Source organism: Harpegnathos saltator, unplaced genomic scaffold (assembly GCF_003227715.2).
Source record: "Harpegnathos saltator strain DR-91 unplaced genomic scaffold, Hsal_v8.6 scaffold54, whole genome shotgun sequence".
Taxonomy (NCBI): domain Eukaryota; kingdom Metazoa; phylum Arthropoda; class Insecta; order Hymenoptera; family Formicidae; genus Harpegnathos; species Harpegnathos saltator.
The window spans coordinates 950,504-970,985 of NW_020230360.1; the positions used below are offsets into that span (position 1 = coordinate 950,504).

A 20,482-nucleotide genomic window follows, 5' to 3' on the forward strand; every position below is an offset into this window, starting at 1 on the left:
GCAAGTAACAAATTTTTTTCGAGTAGTTTATTCTTGTAGCCAGCACACACCTATGGGTTCTTGAGTATTGTTTAAACACATACCGCGAGCAACAAATTTGAAACTGGAATATCTTAAGAGCTAGCTAATAAGCTAGCATAGCAACTGTTTTCTTCGAAATGGCTGGAGCAACAAAATCGGGAATAGAGCAACAAATTAGCAGCAAAAGAGCACTAAATTTCTGTGCTAATCCCACGCGATTGTGTTGAAAGGGCTGTGCCAACTTAATAGACGTCAAAATCCATCATATTGAGATGAAACAAAGCTCAAATTAAAGCTTGGACATTTCTTGTCAACAACCAAAAACCTAAAAATGAATTATAATAAATGTTTTACAAAATGGCGGATGTTGAAGATAGACTTCGATTAATGGGAAAAAAAATTTGTTTTTTATCTTTTGCACTGCCCAGGAGAATCGATCCTGTGGTGCCAAAATGTATGCGGGTTACAGCTCATTTATTTCCTAACAAATTCATATTTTAGTCATTTTTCTACGATCTTTTTTTGATAAAGTTATGCTGTTTTGAAGAAAATGTTTTGAATGCGGATATGAATCCTATCGAGCATTTATGGGCAGCATGCTGAAACGAAGAATAAGGAAACATAATACTCAAACGTTAGCAGCACTTCGCAACGCTTTGCAAGAAAAATGGAACAATGTAAAAGAAGAAATCAGAAATTTGATTTGACAGTATACTCTCAACAAACAGAAAAATTGTTAAATACGAGAGGAAACAATATTATTAAACTTAAACACACACACGCGCGCGCGCACACGTACACGCACACATACACACACACACACACACACAGAGGATCAGATTCCTGCCATTTCACGCCGTTGATCTTGGGTAATGTTAAAAGCAGGACACACACACGCTTTCGTATGTACACGTACGCACTCACACGAGGTTTAAATCCGATTACCTACCACTACGTGGAACATCTTGATCGAAGTACATGTTAATTTCCTTTTTGAAAAAGTTCTCCACGACATTTTTATTCTAAATCGTAGACTTTACAAGAAAAGTTTGTCCATTTTCTTCAAAACGGCATAACTTTATCAAAAAAGGTCATAGAAAAATGATTAAAATATGGATTTGTTAGGAAATAAATGAGCTTTAAATCGCATAGATTTTTGTATCAGAGAACTGATTCCCCTAAACAGCGCAACAATTAAAAAACACATTTTTTTCGCATTAATTAAAGTCTACCTTCAACATCCGCCATTTTACAACATTTATTATAATTCACTTTTTAAGTTTTTGATTGTTGACAAGAAAGGTCCAAGCTTTAAGTTGAGCATCGTTTCATAACAATACGATGATTTTTGGCTGAGTTATCGCTATTCAAATATGTCATAAAATTGTGCTAAAGTTACTTTTAAAGATCCATTTTTTTGCGGGTGGATATAGGTAAAAATATTTCACCCCGACGGTATATATTTTTTTTATTTTTAAAATCAAAGAAATCAAACAAATGCAGTTAAATGTCTTATTATTATCAAATATTATATAGAAAGTAGAAACATTATTATTTGCGGTGATTACAGATGTTTTTTTAATGAGATTCAAACAAAGTTCGCATGGGATGAAATTTCATCTATGGTAGCCTTTAAAGGTTAAAGTACTTCGGGTCATTCGACTCGCCATCGTCCGGGTCACGTTACGTACGTGTTTTGTTTGTATAGTAACCGACATAATAGCCCTAACGTTTTGCGCAACCAAGTTATTAGGACTTTTTAATGCAATATTGATTTATAATTTATCGATTATTCAAGGTAGAGGGAGCGGCACATTTGTCACAATGATGGCTTCATGTTAATGTCTAGAAGGAGATTCGTATGAATAGAAAATACTAATAACCTTGTGCTGAATGTTAAGGCTATTATGTCAGTCGCTGTACAAACAAAATAAGCCGAACGGTGGCGAACCGAGCCGAATGACCCAAAGTACCTTAACTTTCTCTCTTTTCTCTTACGGTTTGTACAATCCAGTACTAGTAACCTTATATTGCATGTTTGGGCTATCGTGCCCCTCCATGTACTCGGACTCCACAGAGTCCGGAACGCACACATTTTTCCCAAGAAAGTTCCAGAGCTCCAGATTGTTGCAATTAACACATTGGTGCTCGAATATTTAAAGTCCTAAGTATCCCTGTGGACCGAATATTTTTGGCAGACATTGCCGCTGTGATGTTTACAAGAGTATATTTAAAGGAAAAAACAAAGCAAAAGAAACAAAAGAATGTGTTAAACCAAGGTCACTATTGTCGCCAATGTGTTAAAAGACATTGCTTTACGATCACCACTGCTTGATGATAATCGATTACAGCAGAAATCAAAGTAATAATATGCAATATACATAAGTCTGATCCTTTATTACACACACACACTCTTTCTCTCTCTCTCTCTCTCTCTCTCAATCTCCCTCTCCCCTCTCCCTCCCTTCCTCCCTCCCTCTCTCTTTCTCTCCCCCTCTCCCTCTCTCCCATCTCCCTCTCTCCCACTCCCTCTTCCTCTCTCTCTTATCTGATAAATAACAATACAATGAAAATATTCTAATGTTTTGTTTGGATTCTACAGTTGTAACATCGGATGTCATATACATATATAGGGTGTCTGGGATCTTTTGAAAACGAAAAATTGTAAAGATTAATCAGATCAAACAGAGAAAAAAAGTCATATACCATTTTGCAAAAATTGCAATAGTTATTAATGATTGAAAATGATCATATCTAGAAGCTCTTTTAATTGATAACTTGAAAATTTGCCTACTATTTGCAAAATGGTAAAGGACTTTTTTGACGTGAGTATATATTGATGTGAGTATATATTGAACTTTGAATTCTGAATCTCTAACCTATCGCTAGGCACGATAGCTGCCATATAGTTGTAGATTGGGTCATTTTGAACAAATGCTCTACCATTTCGCAAATAAGTATGCAAATTTTCAGGTTATCAATTAAAAGAGTTTCTAAATGTGGTCATTTTCATTCATTAATAACTTAATAACTATTGCACAATGGTATTTTTGCAAAATGGTACATAACTTTTTCTTTCAGTTTGATCTGACTAATCTTCATAATTTTTTATATCTAAAAAATCCCAAACACCCTATATATCGTCATGTCGGTTCTTGTCATAGCCGATTATACCGCATCAGTAATGCCTCTCAATTGTGACAGCTTGGAACAACGCAATTACATTAGGAAGAACGTTTGCGAATCATTCTATAACGGAGTCTAAATCTTACAATATTGATAACTTGCAATAAATAGGCGTAGTAGATCTTTTTAAATACGCCGTTTTCAGTCGGTTGCAAATGTCACGGTTCCAGCGCGAGCTGGATATAAAGCCGAATAAAAATCCTAAGAAGCCGCGACAGAGAGAAACCTCAAGCACAATAACTTTCCCTAAGATCACCGCTAAGATGAGCATAGAGTACCTTGGCATCATATACAAAAACACAAAAACATAAACAATAAACAGATTAACCAATCATCGATCAATTTTTCTCTTTGCGACCCAAGAATAATTGACCGGTCATTTCGCTTACGTCCAACCGTTTACATTTTTTTACATATGCCTAATTAGACCTTCCCGTCGTAAAGAAAATGCTCCGTCCAAATATTCGACTCACGTCGATGTTGTTTGGTCCATGTTTGAACCTTTCATCTATCTGTGCATCATCGTGCACGTGAAACGAATTAATGCGGACATCGTTAATGCCATTGCATGTAGAAGAATTTTAATTGATAACTTGAAAACTTGCCTGCTTATTTGCAAAATGGTAAAAGACTTTTTATTCAGAATGACCTAACCTACAATTATATGACGGTTATTGTGTCTAGCAATAGATATGAGTATATGGTATATTGAATTTTGAACCCTGAATCTCTAACCTATCGCTAGGCACAATAGTTGCCATATAATTGTAGATTGGGTCACTCTGACCAAAAAATCCTCTACCATTTTGCAAATAAGTTGAAAAACCATAATCGTATCGTCGTGAAATCGTAAGGAAACTGACCAATCACAGTCAATTATTCCTCCAGCGCAAGGAGAATCGACTCTGATTGGCCAGTTCTTTCTTATAACCTCACAGTTATGGTTATGGATTTTCAAAGAGCTTCAAAGTATACCATACAGAAGATCCGCTCAAAGAGCGAGAGACATTCGACTAACCAACGAACGACGTCGGGATAATTCACGCGGTCGCGCGCCGCATGAGGGAGGTAATCGAAAGAAAGAAAAGTATGCATACAGCGACACACACAGCGCGAGACTCGATCGCTCGCTGAATTACTTTCGAAAGTTTCCAAAGCGCATGTGCAACACTGCAACTGCATCAGAGAGACCGCATACTCGCTTAAATAAGTTCGAGTTTCATTCCTGCCCTTTGCCCTCCGCTCCCCCCCCCCCGCCACGCTCCTGCTCCTCTCCCCTCACCCTCTCGTCATCGCCTCCTCCTGCTGCCCGCTCCCCGTCCTCGGCGATAATGGTCGATCTTCAAAGTCCTTCGGTTCGTCAAGGACCTCGGGACACCGAGCGAGTGGCGGATCGATCGCCGCGAGCGCGCGATCGACCAAACCGCATTGACCGAGGTTGTTGTCCCCCACCGTGAATATAACGTTTCGAGCACTGCATCCCTCCCTCCCTCCCTCCCTCCCCTCTCTCACTCTCTCTCTCTCTCTCTCTCTCTCTCGTCGGGACCTGGCCGCCTGTTGAAGTTGACTAATGTCTCGATACCGATGCACGCGCACATTCCGGCGTTGGCCCGCTTCGCATAAACATCGTCGTCGCTGCCGCAACAAACGATCGATCGATCGGAAGCGCCGGAGTCGCTCTCGGATAATGCAGTTACCCGGCCGGAACGGTAAATCAAATGCGGCGGATTGAGCGTCGGTTAAAACCAAGTCGCCGCGAGCAGCGATTAAAGGCACGACAGAGACGACGGGGTAATTATTACTCGGCGAGCAACACGCGGCCGCTCGAGCGAGCGCGGATGTTCGTTCCCGCGGATACTCGTTCTCGTACGGTTAATTGATTCGATATTGGGAGCCGTCGCTGTGCGCGCGGTATTATTTCCCGGCCGGAAAACGATACTCCGGCTCGGCGAACGAGCATAATATGAGCGCAAGCCGCGCGTTTGTTTGGGAGAAAGTTTAATTAACGCGCGATGCGAGCGAAGTTATAATAATCCTTAGAGAGCGCGCGCGCGCAGTGGGCGATCCGTCATTACAATAATTAGGATGGCCCACTTCGCGGCAAGCGACACGTGGGTGCTCGGATGCTTGAGCTGCCCCCCTCCCCCTCGGCAGATTGACGCGCTGCCCCGGGAAATGACGTGTAAATTGAATTTCATTGAGTCGCCGGGCGCACAACGCGATGCGGCAATTCGACCTCCCGGCGATCCCGATTCTTCACCGCGCCGCGAAACTCTGCCGCACAAAAACCGCCCCGATCATCTTCGCGCGCGGCTCGATACGCGCGAACTGTTGCACAACGAACGCACAAAGCGCCGGTCACTCTCCGATGAAAAGGAAAAGCTCGATAACGCGAACGAGGAACAAGAGACGGGCGGTTGGGGACGCAATTAGGGGAGCCGCTATTTATAGGACAACAATGTGGAGCTGCAGCCAAGAATTCCGCGTTAATACACTTTCGACGACGCACAGCGCGGAGTAATAACGCCCGCTTTCTCTCTCTCTCTCTCTCTCTCTCTCTCTCTCTTTCTCTCCCTCTCTCTTTCTCTCCGCGAGACTCCCATTCATTTCACGTGACAAATCAAGCGCACGGCCAAAGCAAACGCGACGATTTGCTGCGTGCACGCACACGTGGCAAATAGCTGGCAGTCCAGGATAAACATATCACGTAAACACGTTTAAGTGAAGAGAAACTCGTAAAACGTACATTTCGATGCACCTGGCTGCCATTATCGTCGCAGGATACGGCCAAGTTGTCAAAAGCAAGACGGAAAGGCGAATTTACGATCTCACGATGCCCGACGCGAAAAATTCGACCCTGTATCTGCTTGGAAAACGCTGAAACGGATGTCTGTCCCTGCATGTTGCATGTGTCTCGCAAAAAAGAACGTCAAATATCCTTCGAAGGAACGGAAATTGTGCATATGCTCTTTTTCATCATATAAGAATATAAGGGGGGAAGATTATATTCTTACATCATATAAGAATATAATCTTCATTTCCGAAGATGCACAGTGATTGACCAATCAGCGATTACCCCCAAATTCCTACAGGTTATATCAACCTGTCAGTGGTAATCTAACACGTGATGTAAGAATATAAAAATACACTCTTATACACATACAGCCGTATACGTTGCTCACAGGTTCCGGAATCGTTATGGTGATTTAGGAATCCCTACAAAAGATTCCTTAAATCCACCAGATCATTGAACTTGCACGCTGCTCCACGAAACTGCATGTATCTATCCGAGATATTACAAAAAATAAGTGAAATAATTCATGAAGAATTTGTGAAATTTCATAACGACTTTTTTAATAAACAAGATAAAATGTTTAATAGGTTAAAGAATATCGTTTATGCAAAATGTAATTATTGCTTGCCTAGAGAAGTTATCGCATGCTTAGGGCAGACCAGAACGTATGCATGTGCTTAAGAAGAATTAATAAAGATATTGCTCACAATATAATATATTGAAGAAAAAGCAAAAAAATTATACATATATAAAAAGTTTGTAATCAGGAAAACATATGTGCTAAATAAAACATCATGTTATATAGGATGTCCGAGATCTTTTGGAAACAAAAAATGGTAAAGATTAATCAGATCAAACTAAGGAGAAAAGTTATGTACCATTTTGCAAAAATAGTATCAAGTTATTAATGATTAAAAGTAATCACATCTAGAAGCTCCTTTAATTGATAACTTGAAAATTTGCAAAACACTTATTTGCAAAATGCTAAAGAACTCTTTTGTTCAGAATGATCTAATCTAAAATTATATGGCGGCTATTGTGCCTAACGACAGGTCCAAGATTCAGGGTTCAAAGTTCAATGTACTCATCTGTCGCTGTAGACACAATAGCTATAATATAATAATAACTATCATATAATTGTAGATTAGGTCATTCTGAATAAAAAAAGTCCTTCACCATTTTGCAAATAAGTAGATAAATTTTCAAGTTACCGACTAAAAGAGCCTCTAGATACGATCACTTTCAATCACTAATAACTTAATAACTATTGCGATTTTTGCAAAATGGTGCATGACTTTTCCTTTCAATTTGATCTGATTGACCTTCATCTGATTAATCTTTACAATTTTTCATTTCCAAAAGATCCCGGACACTCTGTATACAATGGATTCATTTTTAATTTCTTTATCATGTTTATACTTACATTTTTATACAATTACTTTCGTATAATTAATTACACGGCATTTTAGAGCGGTATTCATAGTCTAACATTTGTACTACATTTGAATTTCGCACAACTTTTGGGGGCAAAATTTCATCGGCTATTCTGCATTCGGCTAGCATTATGCGCAGTGATACAACTTGCATTCTTATCGTGCTCTTCCTGTTACAGAGACGTGCACGTTTTATTGGTTTCTGGTTTATGCTAACGCGACGTTCATTTTTCGCCCCGATTCGATTAATGGCGACCTATTCAGCGCATCGCGATACAAAGGCGCTCCTTAATTGCGCTTTTGTTTGGCGGCATATTAAGCGTGTATATTGAATATGCATGGCAGATGATCGTCTTGTGTGAGCACAATTTGACGAATTTAACTTGAACCAGTTTAGCCGCAGACGTCATGTTGCCTGATCGGCGAAACAGACGCGCGGCTGAAGAACGATAACCCGAGATAAAATAGAATGTATTTCACAGGCGAACGCCACTTCGTAGATACGAAATCGAAGATTTGAAGTATGCCAATATAACCGCAATCACAAGGCGAGGATATCGGGGTTAAAGAGCGGCAAATACCGAGAATGTAAGAGAGAATAGTCCAAGGATCCGATTCAAGGATATCGCTGTTCAAGGATCCGCAAGTCAAACGTATCGGAATACAGGGATCTGAAATTCAAGGATATCGGAAGTCGCGGCGAGCGAAAGCTGAAATTTTCCTGCATTCCAAGGTACTCCCCAAGGTGTGTGCGAAGGAAACCTCGAACCTCTTTTATTCGTTCACTTGTCCGCAAGAAGGATGCAGATTCTCCGTCCGAGACAAAATTTCACCCTTTGACGTAATCCCGCAGCTTAATTTCGCCGCGCTGTTTAACGGCTAATTCTTTGATCTCCTTTGTTCCACGCGACACGAAGTGGATTAATTCAACATAAAAATCGCGTGACGCTCGATGATAACCGGAAGATTGTTTATCACGTGACTTTTTGCGCCTCGCGTTGCACACACAGTGGCAGCGCGTAGGCAGGGCGGATCCCAAGGGTGTTGTGCCCCGCCCGCCGATACCGCGTCCACTAAAAACATATTTCAAAGCCCGCTTTATCAAAAGCAGGAAGTCGTAACGTAGCGTGAAATTATTTAGAGAGTCGTCCGCGCCGCGGGGGAATGCTCGTCTGCGCTCGTCTTCTTCAAATTTTCGCGCACAGCGCTGCTCTCAAATTCAACCGGGATACACTCCGAGTCTCATCGAGCGAGTTCCTCATTTCTCACTCCGAGCATCCTATTACGAGCAATTAACAGCGAGATCGAAGTCAGCGAGTAACAAGCACTCTCTCCGCCTTCTCATACGACCACATTCAATGCTAAATGCGCGCCAAGAATACGAGCCAAGAAGAGAAGCAATGGATGAGGAAGTACGAAGGCCGCAAGGGGGTAGAAATGGTAATAAGGGACTCAGGCTACTCGCACGGATGCACTATTGTGTCTGTATGTGTGTGTGTGTGTGTGTGTGTGTATGCGCGTATGCCATGTCTGTGTCGGGACACTATGATGGACTCACCCGCCAGCAACCAGGATCATCTGCATGTTGCATGGAGGCGGCCTCTTTGTCGCTTTTTCGCAGAGGGGGCAGTCCGGAGCGGTGAGTCCTCTAGTTTGGCATGCGGTGACAGAATAGAGCTATAGAGTAGGTAACTAGAGAGACAGACAACAGGGGAGAGGAAGGTCGCGACCCTGCTCGAGGCTCAAAGTCACGGGCGGATTCGATACGCTTCGCCAGTGCGCGAGCTTCGCGAGCAGCGGAAATTTCTTCGCCCTCGGGCGACGTCGAAAACATCGGCGCGTCTATCGGAGAAAGAGGGTCCTTCTTCGCCAGACCGATTTGGGGAATCGGAGTATTTCCTCGACCTAGGTCATACGTGCAATTTCGTCAGAGAGCACCCCGCTCTAACGTAACTCGCGGTTAATAATGATATTAATTGGAAACTACTTCGAGCAGAGCCGGGAGAAAAGAACAAGATGACTGACGAAGTAGTGAGAAGTTCAAAAAGTACTTTCTAGGACGATCTAGCGTAATAAAGAACGAAGGAAGAGAGTAGAGGTCGAAGTAATAGTAAGTCAAATAGAGTGAGAGAAGAAACGAAAGAAGTAGAGAGAGAGAGAGAGAGAGAGAGAGAGAGAGAGAGAGACAGAGAGAGACAGAGAGAGAGAGAGAGAGAGAGAGAGAGAGAGAGAGAGAGAGAGAGAGAGAGAGAATATACATATGTGTTGTAAACAGAGAGACCTGGAACTACCATTTGTAATTTTGGCAGCATATCTGCGCGATCGAGAGAGAGAGAGAGAGAGAGAGAGAGAGAGAGAAATTCTTTGAGAAAAAAGTCGAAATTTTTTCATCTTGCCGCACCTATCACGCGCTTCGCGCGCGCGTGTTAACTCTCTTGTGAGCAGTTTTTTCATCGACGAAGCACTTTCTGCGCACAAAACGCCGTCGAAAGAAACGTTGGCGAAGCAACAGTCGGAATTTTTGTGCAAATATAGCGAATAAAGCTGTCCCGTGGTGTTACTTTTGAAACGACGCCCGCTTCGACAGAATTTTAACCTGACTCAATTCGCGATTCGATCGTCCAGATATCTGACGTTCGACGCGAGCCATTTGCAATGGCGTCAGCGACGATTGCGTGTCTCTGTGCTCTTCGCCGCCTAATTTCAACATTGTCCTTCCGAGTTCCGACACGCTGCCAAAATTCTTCGTCGGTACTTCCAAATCTCCCTGCACCGAGGATGGCCCGCAACAGGATTCCAACTATATGGTCTCGGACTTATCTCAGCCCTGAAGTTCTATGAGCTACGAGTCGGATTACGCGGCGGCTACGTTAAGAGTTATTACGTTGCATTGTCGCGCTACTAATTACCTCTATAATCATGTTCTGAGTAAAAATGAAAAAATGCATATATACATACACGTCCATGTGTATGTGTGTGTGTGTGTGTGTGTGTGTGTGTGTGTGTGTGTGTGTGTGTGTGTGTACGGATGTATGTACGTACGCGTGTGTATGTATATAGCAGCCGTGTTATCGCAGACTGATTGCTCTATCGATTATTTCACCTGTAACTAGGAGATACATGGCGAGTAAAGGTAAATCTACCGGTAAGAACGCGCGACAGCTGTAGTCTCATGATACAGACACTCTGATTAGCGCGTATTTTTCCAGCGACAATGAGGGAGCCTCTCCGGCGAGTCGGAGAAGTCACTCAATTATTCCGAAACAATTTACTTTGTCTGACACACAAGCTCACCAGAGAAGCCCTCGGGTCGCAATAGCTCCCAGAGTAGCGTTATCTCTTACGTACTTCTCTCCTGTTACAGGACATCCTGTACACAGTATGTCCCAGAGCCAGCTCATTTCCTTTCAGCCGCAGACCCTCCGATTAATTCAAAGTTGACTTTTCGTCCGCGAGAGAACTCGGGCAGGACACGCAATTACGGCGCGAAAAGTTCGGCGGCGTAAATCAATAACTAAACACCGTCGCATCGCTCGCGCGAATCGCTTCTTCTTCTTCGTCGTCGTCGTCATCGTCGTCACGTCGAGCGGGCGATTCGCGCGAGCCTGGAGCGGAAGGTCTGAAAGGTGCTGGCGCAAATCTCAGCCGAGAGAACGGGTTGAGTCTCTCGGACTCACCGGAGGGGCCGTACGGCTAGCGGGAAGTGCAACAGTCTCGGGATATCCCGTGTATGTATACGTATATAACACTAGTAGAATTAGATAGATAGATTGAGAAGGAGAGAAAAGTACAGCGGCTAACTGGCGATGGCCCAGTAGATCGCCGTGGCGGTCCGCGCTATTGTACCTTCCCGCATGTTGTGTCTAACCACCACCGAAGCCCACGCACACGCACGTCGCCTTTAGAAGCTTTCCGGCGTGTGTTCACTTATTTGCGCTGGAGCGTTCACTGTCATCACCACGCACTGTCACACACCCGTCAGTCACGACGACGGCCGTGCCGCTGCCCGAGCGTTCCATCTCGCCCCGAGTCGCGACCCGGAAGAACCGCGAGATTATGCGCGAGCCTCTCCTCGCCTTTTCCCCACAAAAGACTTCCGTCTGCTGGCCGGCGACGACGATGACGGACGAGTAGGCAGACGGTCAAGTACGAAACAAAGCACGGAGATGCGACCGTCCGTCGTGTATTCACCCCGAATGATTCGCGCTGACGACCGACCTCGCTCGAGGGAGACACGGGGCCGGGAGAAGGCTTATTCAACGTTTAAGCGCCATTTAACAGTTTGATCTCCGACGAGTGAATCGCACGGTTTTTTCCGCTGCTTTAGCGCGAGGACGGAGAGAGAGAGGAGAGAGAGAGAGGAGAGAGAGAGAGAGAGAGAGAGAGAGAGTCCGGGTTGGAGGATGGCGGAGGGAGAGGGGGAAGGGGAGGGGAAGGGGGAGGGCAGAAAACGCTCCGTTTCGGTGATGTCACGCGACCGTGACGTAACGCGTAATGCCGCTTGGAAAATCCGTTCCGGAACGAGCTCAGACGAGTCCACCAACGTCGAGAGCACGAGTCTTCGGGGCTGTTTGATGTTTGCTTAATTGTTTCCAGTTTGACTGTTTTAACGAATGTCGCGTCAGAGTACCATTGAAGGCGACAAGTGCCGAGTCGATTCGTGTGAGTTTTTGTACGCCCGCGAGGAAGACCGTCCGGGAAGACGAAAAGAGACGAGGTCTTTCGGAGACTTGTAGGTCCACGCGATTGCTCGATCAATGATCTCACAAGGCCGTTCAATCTTGCCACCAGACGGGTCCACCTTCGCGACCACGCTTGCCCCGCTTATCCGCTCGGAGCGAACCTCGCGTCGTATCGGAGCGTGTTTGAGAACATGTCGAAGCGGCGGGCCCAACGAAAGAGACCACAATGCAGCGCAAGAAGAGACATTCAACGGAAGTGTGAGCTGCGGCGGAGCGAGTGGACAAATACGCAAGCTTCTTTGTGATTTTCTTGGTGACAGGCGGGTCCATGGCGTTCCATCATCGCTTACTAACCCAGTTTCCGCTTCCCTCGCAACGCGATCTCGATCTTTAAGCACGGGGAGAATCCTTCAAGCCGAAGATTACGAGCAGAGTACTCCCAAGTACAAAGTGAATAAAGCCGTAGGGTCTCTTTTCTTTCGCGATTCCTCGTAACCTCCAAACAAATCAAGCACGGTTCCGTCGATTTCTTCCTCCTCTCTTCGAGTATCAAGAGAAAAGTATCCGAAACCGGGATAATTAAACGACATACACAAAACGTAACTCTCGGATGATCCTGTGAAACGCGCGAGTCTTCGAGTCGCGACTGTCAAGTCAGGAAGCACATGCTCGGGCAGACTCACTGACGGGCTGAATTGGCAAGAGCCCTCAACCGTCAAGAATTAATTACTCTTGATTGCCTAAAGGCCCAAGTGTCGTATTGCATGACGAGCTTGGCGCGTCATCGCTATACACTATCGTACTCGAAGGGAGCGCGACAACGGAGACACAACAACGGAACCTTGCTCATCGTCCCCGCCGTCAGGCGGGTCCATCAGTCCATTCGGATCGCGTTCACGGGCCCGTCTAGGATCATAGATCCGCCAGCAGCTCGTTCGAACCACGGTGGATCAGCAGATTGGTGGACACCCGGCTCGCGTCTAGGGACCGAGGAACCTCGGAGCGGAGAACACGGGAGCGGATACGGGAGCGGAGCGAGGCTCGGCTAAGTCCAGAGCGAGATTTAAGCGCACTCGACACACTACAATAGCGGCGCACGATATGTTGTTCAGGTTCAGGTTCAGGTTACAGCTGGGTCCACTTCGACGACCACGTTGCTGGCGACTGCCTTGCGTAACCTTGTCGATCGCCAGAGCGGTGGATGCGTGCCTCCTGAAAGGGCACTGGGGAGAAGCAAGCGGGTGGAGGGAGGATTCCAATCCGACACGCGGCAAGAGGGGCCGGGGGTTGGACGGATCGCTTGGGGAGGGTGAGCAGACGATCACTGTCACAGGTCACTAGCGGAGTCAACGCGGAGTAGACTGGTCCACGAAGCGAGCACGTTTCGGCAGCGAGCCCGGTGGGTTTCTGAATCGCCGAGTGCTGCGTGTCGGGACGCCAGAAGCGGGCCGGGTAGGGACGGCGGGAAGAACGGGAGGAGGTACGCGACGAACAAGGAGAGACAGAGAGAGAAAGAGAGGGTGGAAAAGGGAGGAAAGATGGGGAAAGAGAGAGAGAGAGAGAGAGAGAGGGAGAGAGAGGGAGAAAAAGAAAGAGAGAGAGAGAGAGAGAGAGAGACACGACGCGACGCGCGTTTAGGCGGCAACTTCGAGAGCTTCGACGGAGACACTGCCGGCCCGAATGCCGTGGTTCAACTCGTGCGTGCTGTCCGCGAACGGTGTGCACGCAGGGTGAGAGGTCGAACGCGATCCCCGACGGGACGGCAGGGCGGTAAAGGTACAGTGGAAGGCGCCGGCCGAGGGATGCCGCCAGGAACCGCCGCGGCGTTCTGCGGAGGCGCCACCGTGGCTGCGAAACTCCCGTCCTTTTCTCTCTCTCTCTCTCTCTCTCTCTCTCTCTCTCTCTCTCTCTCTCTCTCTCTCTCTCTCTCTCTCTCTCGCTTTTGCTCTCGCTCTCGCTCTTTCTCTCTCTCTCTCTCTCTCTCTCTCTCTCTCTCTCTCTCTCTCTCTCTCTCTCTCTCTCTCTCTCTCTCTCTCTCTCTCTCGCTCCTTAACCTGCCCCGCCGCGAGGGGTTGGAGTTGGCCGCGCGCGATGCACTCGTCTGTATGTGTGTCTGTACGTACGCGTATCGCGTACACGCGACGTACGCTGGCCGCGGTTCAACCTTCGTCTTCGTGTAGGTGCGGACGGATACGTGTTTGTACGGAAGAGAGGTAGAAGGGTGGAATCCACCTTCCACGTCCTCCATCCACCCCGCCTCCAGACCGTTCGTGCTGCTGCTCGTGCGTGGGCTTTCGCGGCCATCGAAGTCGATATCCACCCCCGCCCCGACCAGTGGCTCTCGCATTATCCTCGTACGCCTCTTCGGGAGTCGTTTTGGGGATTTCCGGGGGTGTCCCGCGACCACCGCTGGCCGTGCCCCCTTTCGTCATGGCCCACGGTAGTCATCTCGCAATCGTAGTCCACCTGCTCGCTGACTAACGCGGACGAGACAGTCGCCCGCTCACTTTCGGGGACTCCACGCGGCGGTTTCGGCTGAAAGCGAGGAGCTGAACAGTCCCGGCGTATAGAGGATAGATTCAAAATGGTTCCTGCCTACGGCGCGTGTTAGAGACGCCTCGGATCGGGTAGTCGATGGTTTCGCGCGGCACGTCGGCAAAAGTACCGAGAAAAAAATTTATTGGGAGTGCATCGAGTCGTGTTTCTATCTCAAACGGGAGAAAAACAACTTTCTGGGACAAGTGCTTTTCGACCGAACAGCTTTCACTGTTTCGCTAGCGGCACTCGCAGTCATCAACGGCATGGCTATTTTTCAGCGGTAAAATGTAACGTTGCGATATAAGAGTCAACGATATCGCGTTACCCGGACTGACGACGCTGGCCCGTGAAATATGGAACTTTTGTCTTTAAGTTGAATCCCGAGAAAGCACCGTGTAAGTCGGAAATCTGGCTAGAGGGATTACTCAGATAGATCAGGTGCACACTGTGTGTACGTGTATGTGTGTGTGTGTGTGTATATAAAGAAGATCTCTTGGCTCGCCGAATCGCGAAAGTTTCCGAGGGAAGCTTCGCTTCAATCGCGAGGTTTCGAAGCTACCCATACTTTTCGTTTACTCCCTAATTAGATTAACCAAATGAGAATGCTGCTGCAAATTCATCAGCGCCATGATTCGATAAGCAAGATCCGACGAGCTTATTAACTCGATTGTAAACACAGGAAATGGAATAAGGACGACGCAATCTTCGCCGATAACTTCCTCGTCCTCCCGCTGTGCTCCGTACTTTTTAAAACACGTGACTCACTCTCGACCGAACTTACCCCCCGTACAACTCACCCCTTATAACGAAAGATTCCCCGAAAAGATCTCCCGATCTCCAGTCCCGGCTTCAGCATCGAATGAAAGCAAATATCACGTAAAAGCGAAAAGCTGTTTAACCTTCTAGTCCCTCTGCTTGGTAAACATTGAATTTCAACATCTCTAATTGAATAAAATGATTCTGCAACTATGCAGAGAGTAAGAGAGAGAGTAAGAGAAAGAGAGAGAGAGAGAGAGAGAGAGAGAGAGAGAGAGAGAGAGTGAGAAGACTCAACTAGAAATTCAATTAACTTGCAAAATGACATATCATTATGAGGGAATGTAGGGTTTAATAGCTATAACCGCTTGGGCTTCCCTAATTTTAAGCATCAATGCTTGCCGAGGATATCCTGACCCGACCTCGAATAACGCGAAGCAATTCCCAACGCACTTAAGCAAATACTGTACAAGCCTAATCAAGCGGTAGAAATCGCCCGATGTTTCCTCGCGTATACATCTTACGTTCTGCCTAAAATATTCCGGCATCGATATTTTTTGCTTTCCATCAAATATCCCACTCTTCATGGTGATATTTGTCACGTTCTCTATATTAACGACAGGCCGCGTTATATTTGTATTAACGTAAGAATTCGATTTTAGATACAAGGACTCGAAAATCTCGTAGTCCTTTCGAAAAGGAAGCGAAGAATCGCGCAGTCCTTAGCACACAAGGTAGTGTAGTGATAATATCGAAGAACAAATGGAAACGTTACGTTACGCCATCCCGCGGAGAGCTTCCGAGACTAAATATTCGCTTCGCCAGCTTCGATGATTTTAAAGCTCACTACGGCCTTCCGTATCGTCCGAGTAAAACTGCGTTACCAACTCAGCAGGGGCGAATATACAAAAGAAGCTGCCGAGAGAAGCTCAACTCGATCGAGTGGGATACCAATCGGCGTTACTTGTGAACGCTCAATTTGTTTGTCTGCATATTTTATAAATACGAACGGAGGGTGGCTTTTTCCAACGGATATTTCCAACGAGCGAGAGCCCAGGAAAGTTCCGTTTCCCAGGTAGAACAGAAAATCACCATGACATCAAAATAACATCAAAATGACGAGAAAATGACTGAATCATAATGAAAAAATGAGTTTTCCTCATCATTTTGACGTCATTCTGACGTCATCGTGATTTTCTGTTCTGCCTGAGTTGTAATGAAGGAATCGCGACACCAAGGGAGACGCTACAAACTAATGCTATAACTGACGGCTAATCCGAGTAATGTTCGTTAATGCAATCAATGCAAATTTAAGTCGGGTAAATAATGATGTTAGTGACGACTTTGTCGATTTCGATAAACTTGATATATCAAGTCAAGGACATGGCGCTGACCAACTTGCGAAAAGTTTCAATCGCTGCTCATTATTTATTAAAAAGTTATTAACAGAAAAGGTTTTATAAACAGAGCCTATTTTTTCGACACAACCTACATTTAAAAATATTAAACAGTACATGTGATTCGAAGGGACTTCTTCATCAACGCTCAACCATATGCAAAAATATATAAGTTGAATTAGAGTTGGGATTAGGTTAGGTTAGGTTAGGTTAGGTTAGATTAGGTATGGTTAGGTTTGGTACGGTATGGTTAGGTTTGTTTTCGCGAAGGGAGTGCAGGGAAAAGAGTTCCGCCCCTCCCCAGCTCAGATGTTTGACATTTTTTTAATATACACTATGTCGGAAAAATAGGCTCTGTTCATGAAACTTTGTTTGTTAATAACTTTTTAATAGACAATGAGCGATGGCTGAAACCTTTCGCAAAATGGTCAGAGCCATCTCCTTGACAACATACGTCAAGGTGAAGTTGAGAATCGACGAAGTCGGCATTAATGTTGATATTTATCCAGACTTGTGGAACGATATAAAGTTACCACCAACCTCTGATTCAATTCGGCGAGCGGATCCATGCGCAAATGCAGCGTGTGCAGCGCGTGGTACACCATGATGGCGACGCGAGTCGTCTACACAAATGGTCTTATCCGCCGACTGTTCTGCCTTAAATCGTTCTTGGCATCAATTGAGTCATCGCTCCATTCCAACAGCGACAATGGTCAATTCGACAATGAGCGGAATTCCTCCGGTATGAACACGAGGCCGCACGCATCGTCACTCCGTGTCCTCATCCTGCCACGAAGAGGTCTTCGGGCAGGAGAGTCGTTACACCCGGCAATCATCTCTTGGTCGAAAATTCCTTTGCGCGTACGACGAGAATTTCGCGAAACTTGCCGCGGGCCCAGAAATCGAGAAGACACGGAACTTGTAACAAAAGTTATTTAAACGTTACATTACATAACGGAGCCATCTCGCGTCTTAGTCTTCCCGTCGACCCACCGGCGAGCCTCCCCGCGACATCCTCGACATGTCAAGAACGACTGATTGATTGTGACGCGAGACGACGTGCTAACCGCTCCGGTCAACCTGAGGGAAGACCGTCGTGGTCGCGACTACATCAGTAACGTATCGACACGACGGGTAAAAATAGCAGGAACCAGTTCCTCCACGATCAGATTCCGCGTGTTTGGCATGGTGCGACGCGGCAGGACCTTTGTTAAGGGCGAGCCGTCACTCCAGATTCAGCGCGAAGAATAAACAAAACAATAAAACGAAAGAGCGAGAAAGAAAGGGGCGGCGCCGAGCACGGCGTGTTTCCACGTCGATGGCTTCCCCCTTCTCCTCGCGCGGTCGTGAGAAAATCATAATTATTGAGAGATACCCGAGAGAGCCGACCTCGGCTGCACGTTGTCTTAAGCGTCGTCTACAATGGCAGTAAGCGGTAAGAAGTAAACGTGAACAGTAAGAAATGGACCAACCACAGTTGATTATTTTTATCATAATCGATTGGTTTATTTCTTACCGCTTACACTTACTTCTCACTGCTTATTGCCGTTGTAGACGACGCTTGAGACAACAGACGCGCTAGACTCGAGACTCCTTCTAGACTAGCGTCGCACCGAGCGCGATCAGTTCACACTCTCGATGGCTTAATGGGCGATGTGAATAGTGAGCGAGACGCGTTTGTGTACTCGTTGGCGAGCGTTAACAAGCGAGCGACCTCCCTTCAGGAAATACATGATGAAAGAGAAGTCGCAGTCACTCGATGCGATTTTAGGGGAAGAGGAGCACCGAGCAGAGAGTGTCGTCGAGAAGAGAGCAGAAATCGCCCATGTTTCTATCCGCGACGTCCATAAATAGTCCGGCAACAAATTGATTTTGTCAGACTCCGTCTGCGAAGTCCACGGATTTGCATGTTCCTTCGAGTCCGAGCGGGAAAGCGCGCGCGCGCGAGACTTCGCCGAAGTACACAGATTTCGTCTCGCACTCGGGAGGACGCAAATTCTGTCCACGTCGGGGACGCGCGGTTGACGCGCTGACGAATTCCCCATCATTGTTCCACACACCTACCGCACTGGCGCGATCTTCCTCATGGCCGACGTGTGTCATAAACAGCTCAGCTTTCGAGAGAGCCGGGCGAAAGCTCTGGGGACTTGAAAGCCATTACCGTGCGACCCTGCGCACCCGTCTTTCGGTATATCGGTGTAGTTTATAAGGTACAAGCGCTTAAAGGGCTTCCAAATGCTCGAGGACGCCGCGAGAACAGATGCAAATTGTCATGTATAGCAAACATGTCTCTGCACACAAGGGTGCCTCGGAAACGAGCGCGCGTGTTCGGGTAAACTACGTGTAAACGTAGCTGCGGGCGTCGTCAAACATTCACGCGCGGCGGACTGTAACTTTCATTGTATTCAATCAGCTCGTAATTAACGCCTCTCTCGCTGGAATCGTCTCCGGAAAGAAATTAACTCCGGCTCCCTGGCGTCGCTCGCACGTCGCCATTGCCGATCCGCAGGAGCGCCAGTCTCACCATTTGTCCTGTGCAAACGGTAGGGATCGTTACGCCGTCAGCCCCGTTGCCGCCGAGTTTCTCGCTGCGCACTTACGTGCGCGCGTACGTGTATATACACCTGCGACGGGGCTGTATTAATAGCGCCGGTAATCAATTATTTATAGCAACGGTGTCGTAACAGCGTTTTCGATATTTTGTACCGCGACAAGCCCGTTTACCGATTAAGTTGTGGAACGCAGCGCCGACGTCAGCCGGACTATCGAGGATAAATCGTGTAAATCTTGTATTACATAAGCTTCGAGCGAGCGATAATTTCGTCGCGATCCTCCCCCCACCCCTCTCTCTCTCTCTCTCTCTCTCTCTCTCTCTCTCTCTCTCGTAAATCCTCGGGCTCGTAGATTATTACATGATCGATGTGAAAGTGCAATATTACGATCGTCACACGTCGCTTATCGCTCAGACGCAGAGCAATATCCGAATTATACAGGGTGTATAAAAAGTACCGGGACTGTGAAATATCACAAAAACTAAGCATTTTAGAAAAAAAATGTTTCGAATGAAAATTGTAGGGTTTCAAGAGATCTATTTACTGACATTATGAGTTTGATTTTGGGTGACGTCGCTAAGGTCAGGACAAAGTCACCTTGAATTTTTTTAAATAGGACTCCCTATTTTTTATTGCATATTCTTGTAGCCCTTCTTCAGACCTTTTTAAATCACTATAACTTTTTCCATTTTGAGTAAGCCGTTTCGAAGTTATCGAGCTTTTTATGAGATGTCCAGCCAAGCAAGGCAAGGTCAAAGAGGTATCCAGCCAACTAAGGCAAGATGATCATGAAGGAAAACTAGCAATTGAAAGCGCGATTAATGTATCAAATGCTCAAATTGTTCACCATTCATTGTTTGACAATGCGCTAATCGACCATAAAAACCTGAAACAGCATCTTCTTACAAAAACGTTTGAGAATAATATTAATCTCTACAAGAAAAAGTAAAGTCTAACGAATAAGCTAGGAAACAAAAAGTTTTATCCAATAAACAGAAATTTGTATTAATTAAGTAACAAAATCGATAATTCAACGAAAGAAAGAAAAATCATTTATCTTTCCCGTATGAAACAACGCGTATTATGTACAAGTAATGTGTTCTACTTCAAATCAAATTCATTG

The 20,482-nt window shown here is 46.0% G+C and overlaps 1 protein-coding gene across 10 annotated transcripts in view; it reads right to left on the reverse strand.

The window, feature by feature from the left end:
- The window catches only part of shaker (potassium voltage-gated channel protein Shaker), a 176,524-nt gene that overhangs the window by 78,021 nt on the left and 78,021 nt on the right, over nt 1-20,482 (reverse strand). The window contains exons 1-2 of one of the 10 annotated variants that reach the window (XM_011153326.3): nt 11,281-11,790; nt 8,993-9,082 (exon numbers count right to left, since the gene is read on the reverse strand). The exons of 7 other annotated variants lie outside the window; for them this stretch is intronic. In XM_011153326.3, coding sequence (XP_011151628.1) covers nt 8,993-9,018 — 26 coding nt within the window. In that variant the 5' untranslated portion in view covers nt 9,019-9,082; nt 11,281-11,790. Of the gene's footprint in view, nt 1-8,992; nt 9,083-11,225; nt 11,791-17,347; nt 17,428-20,482 lie in introns of those variants that run through there. 2 more of the 10 variants (XM_025303366.1, XM_025303365.1) reach the window with 2 other exon arrangements.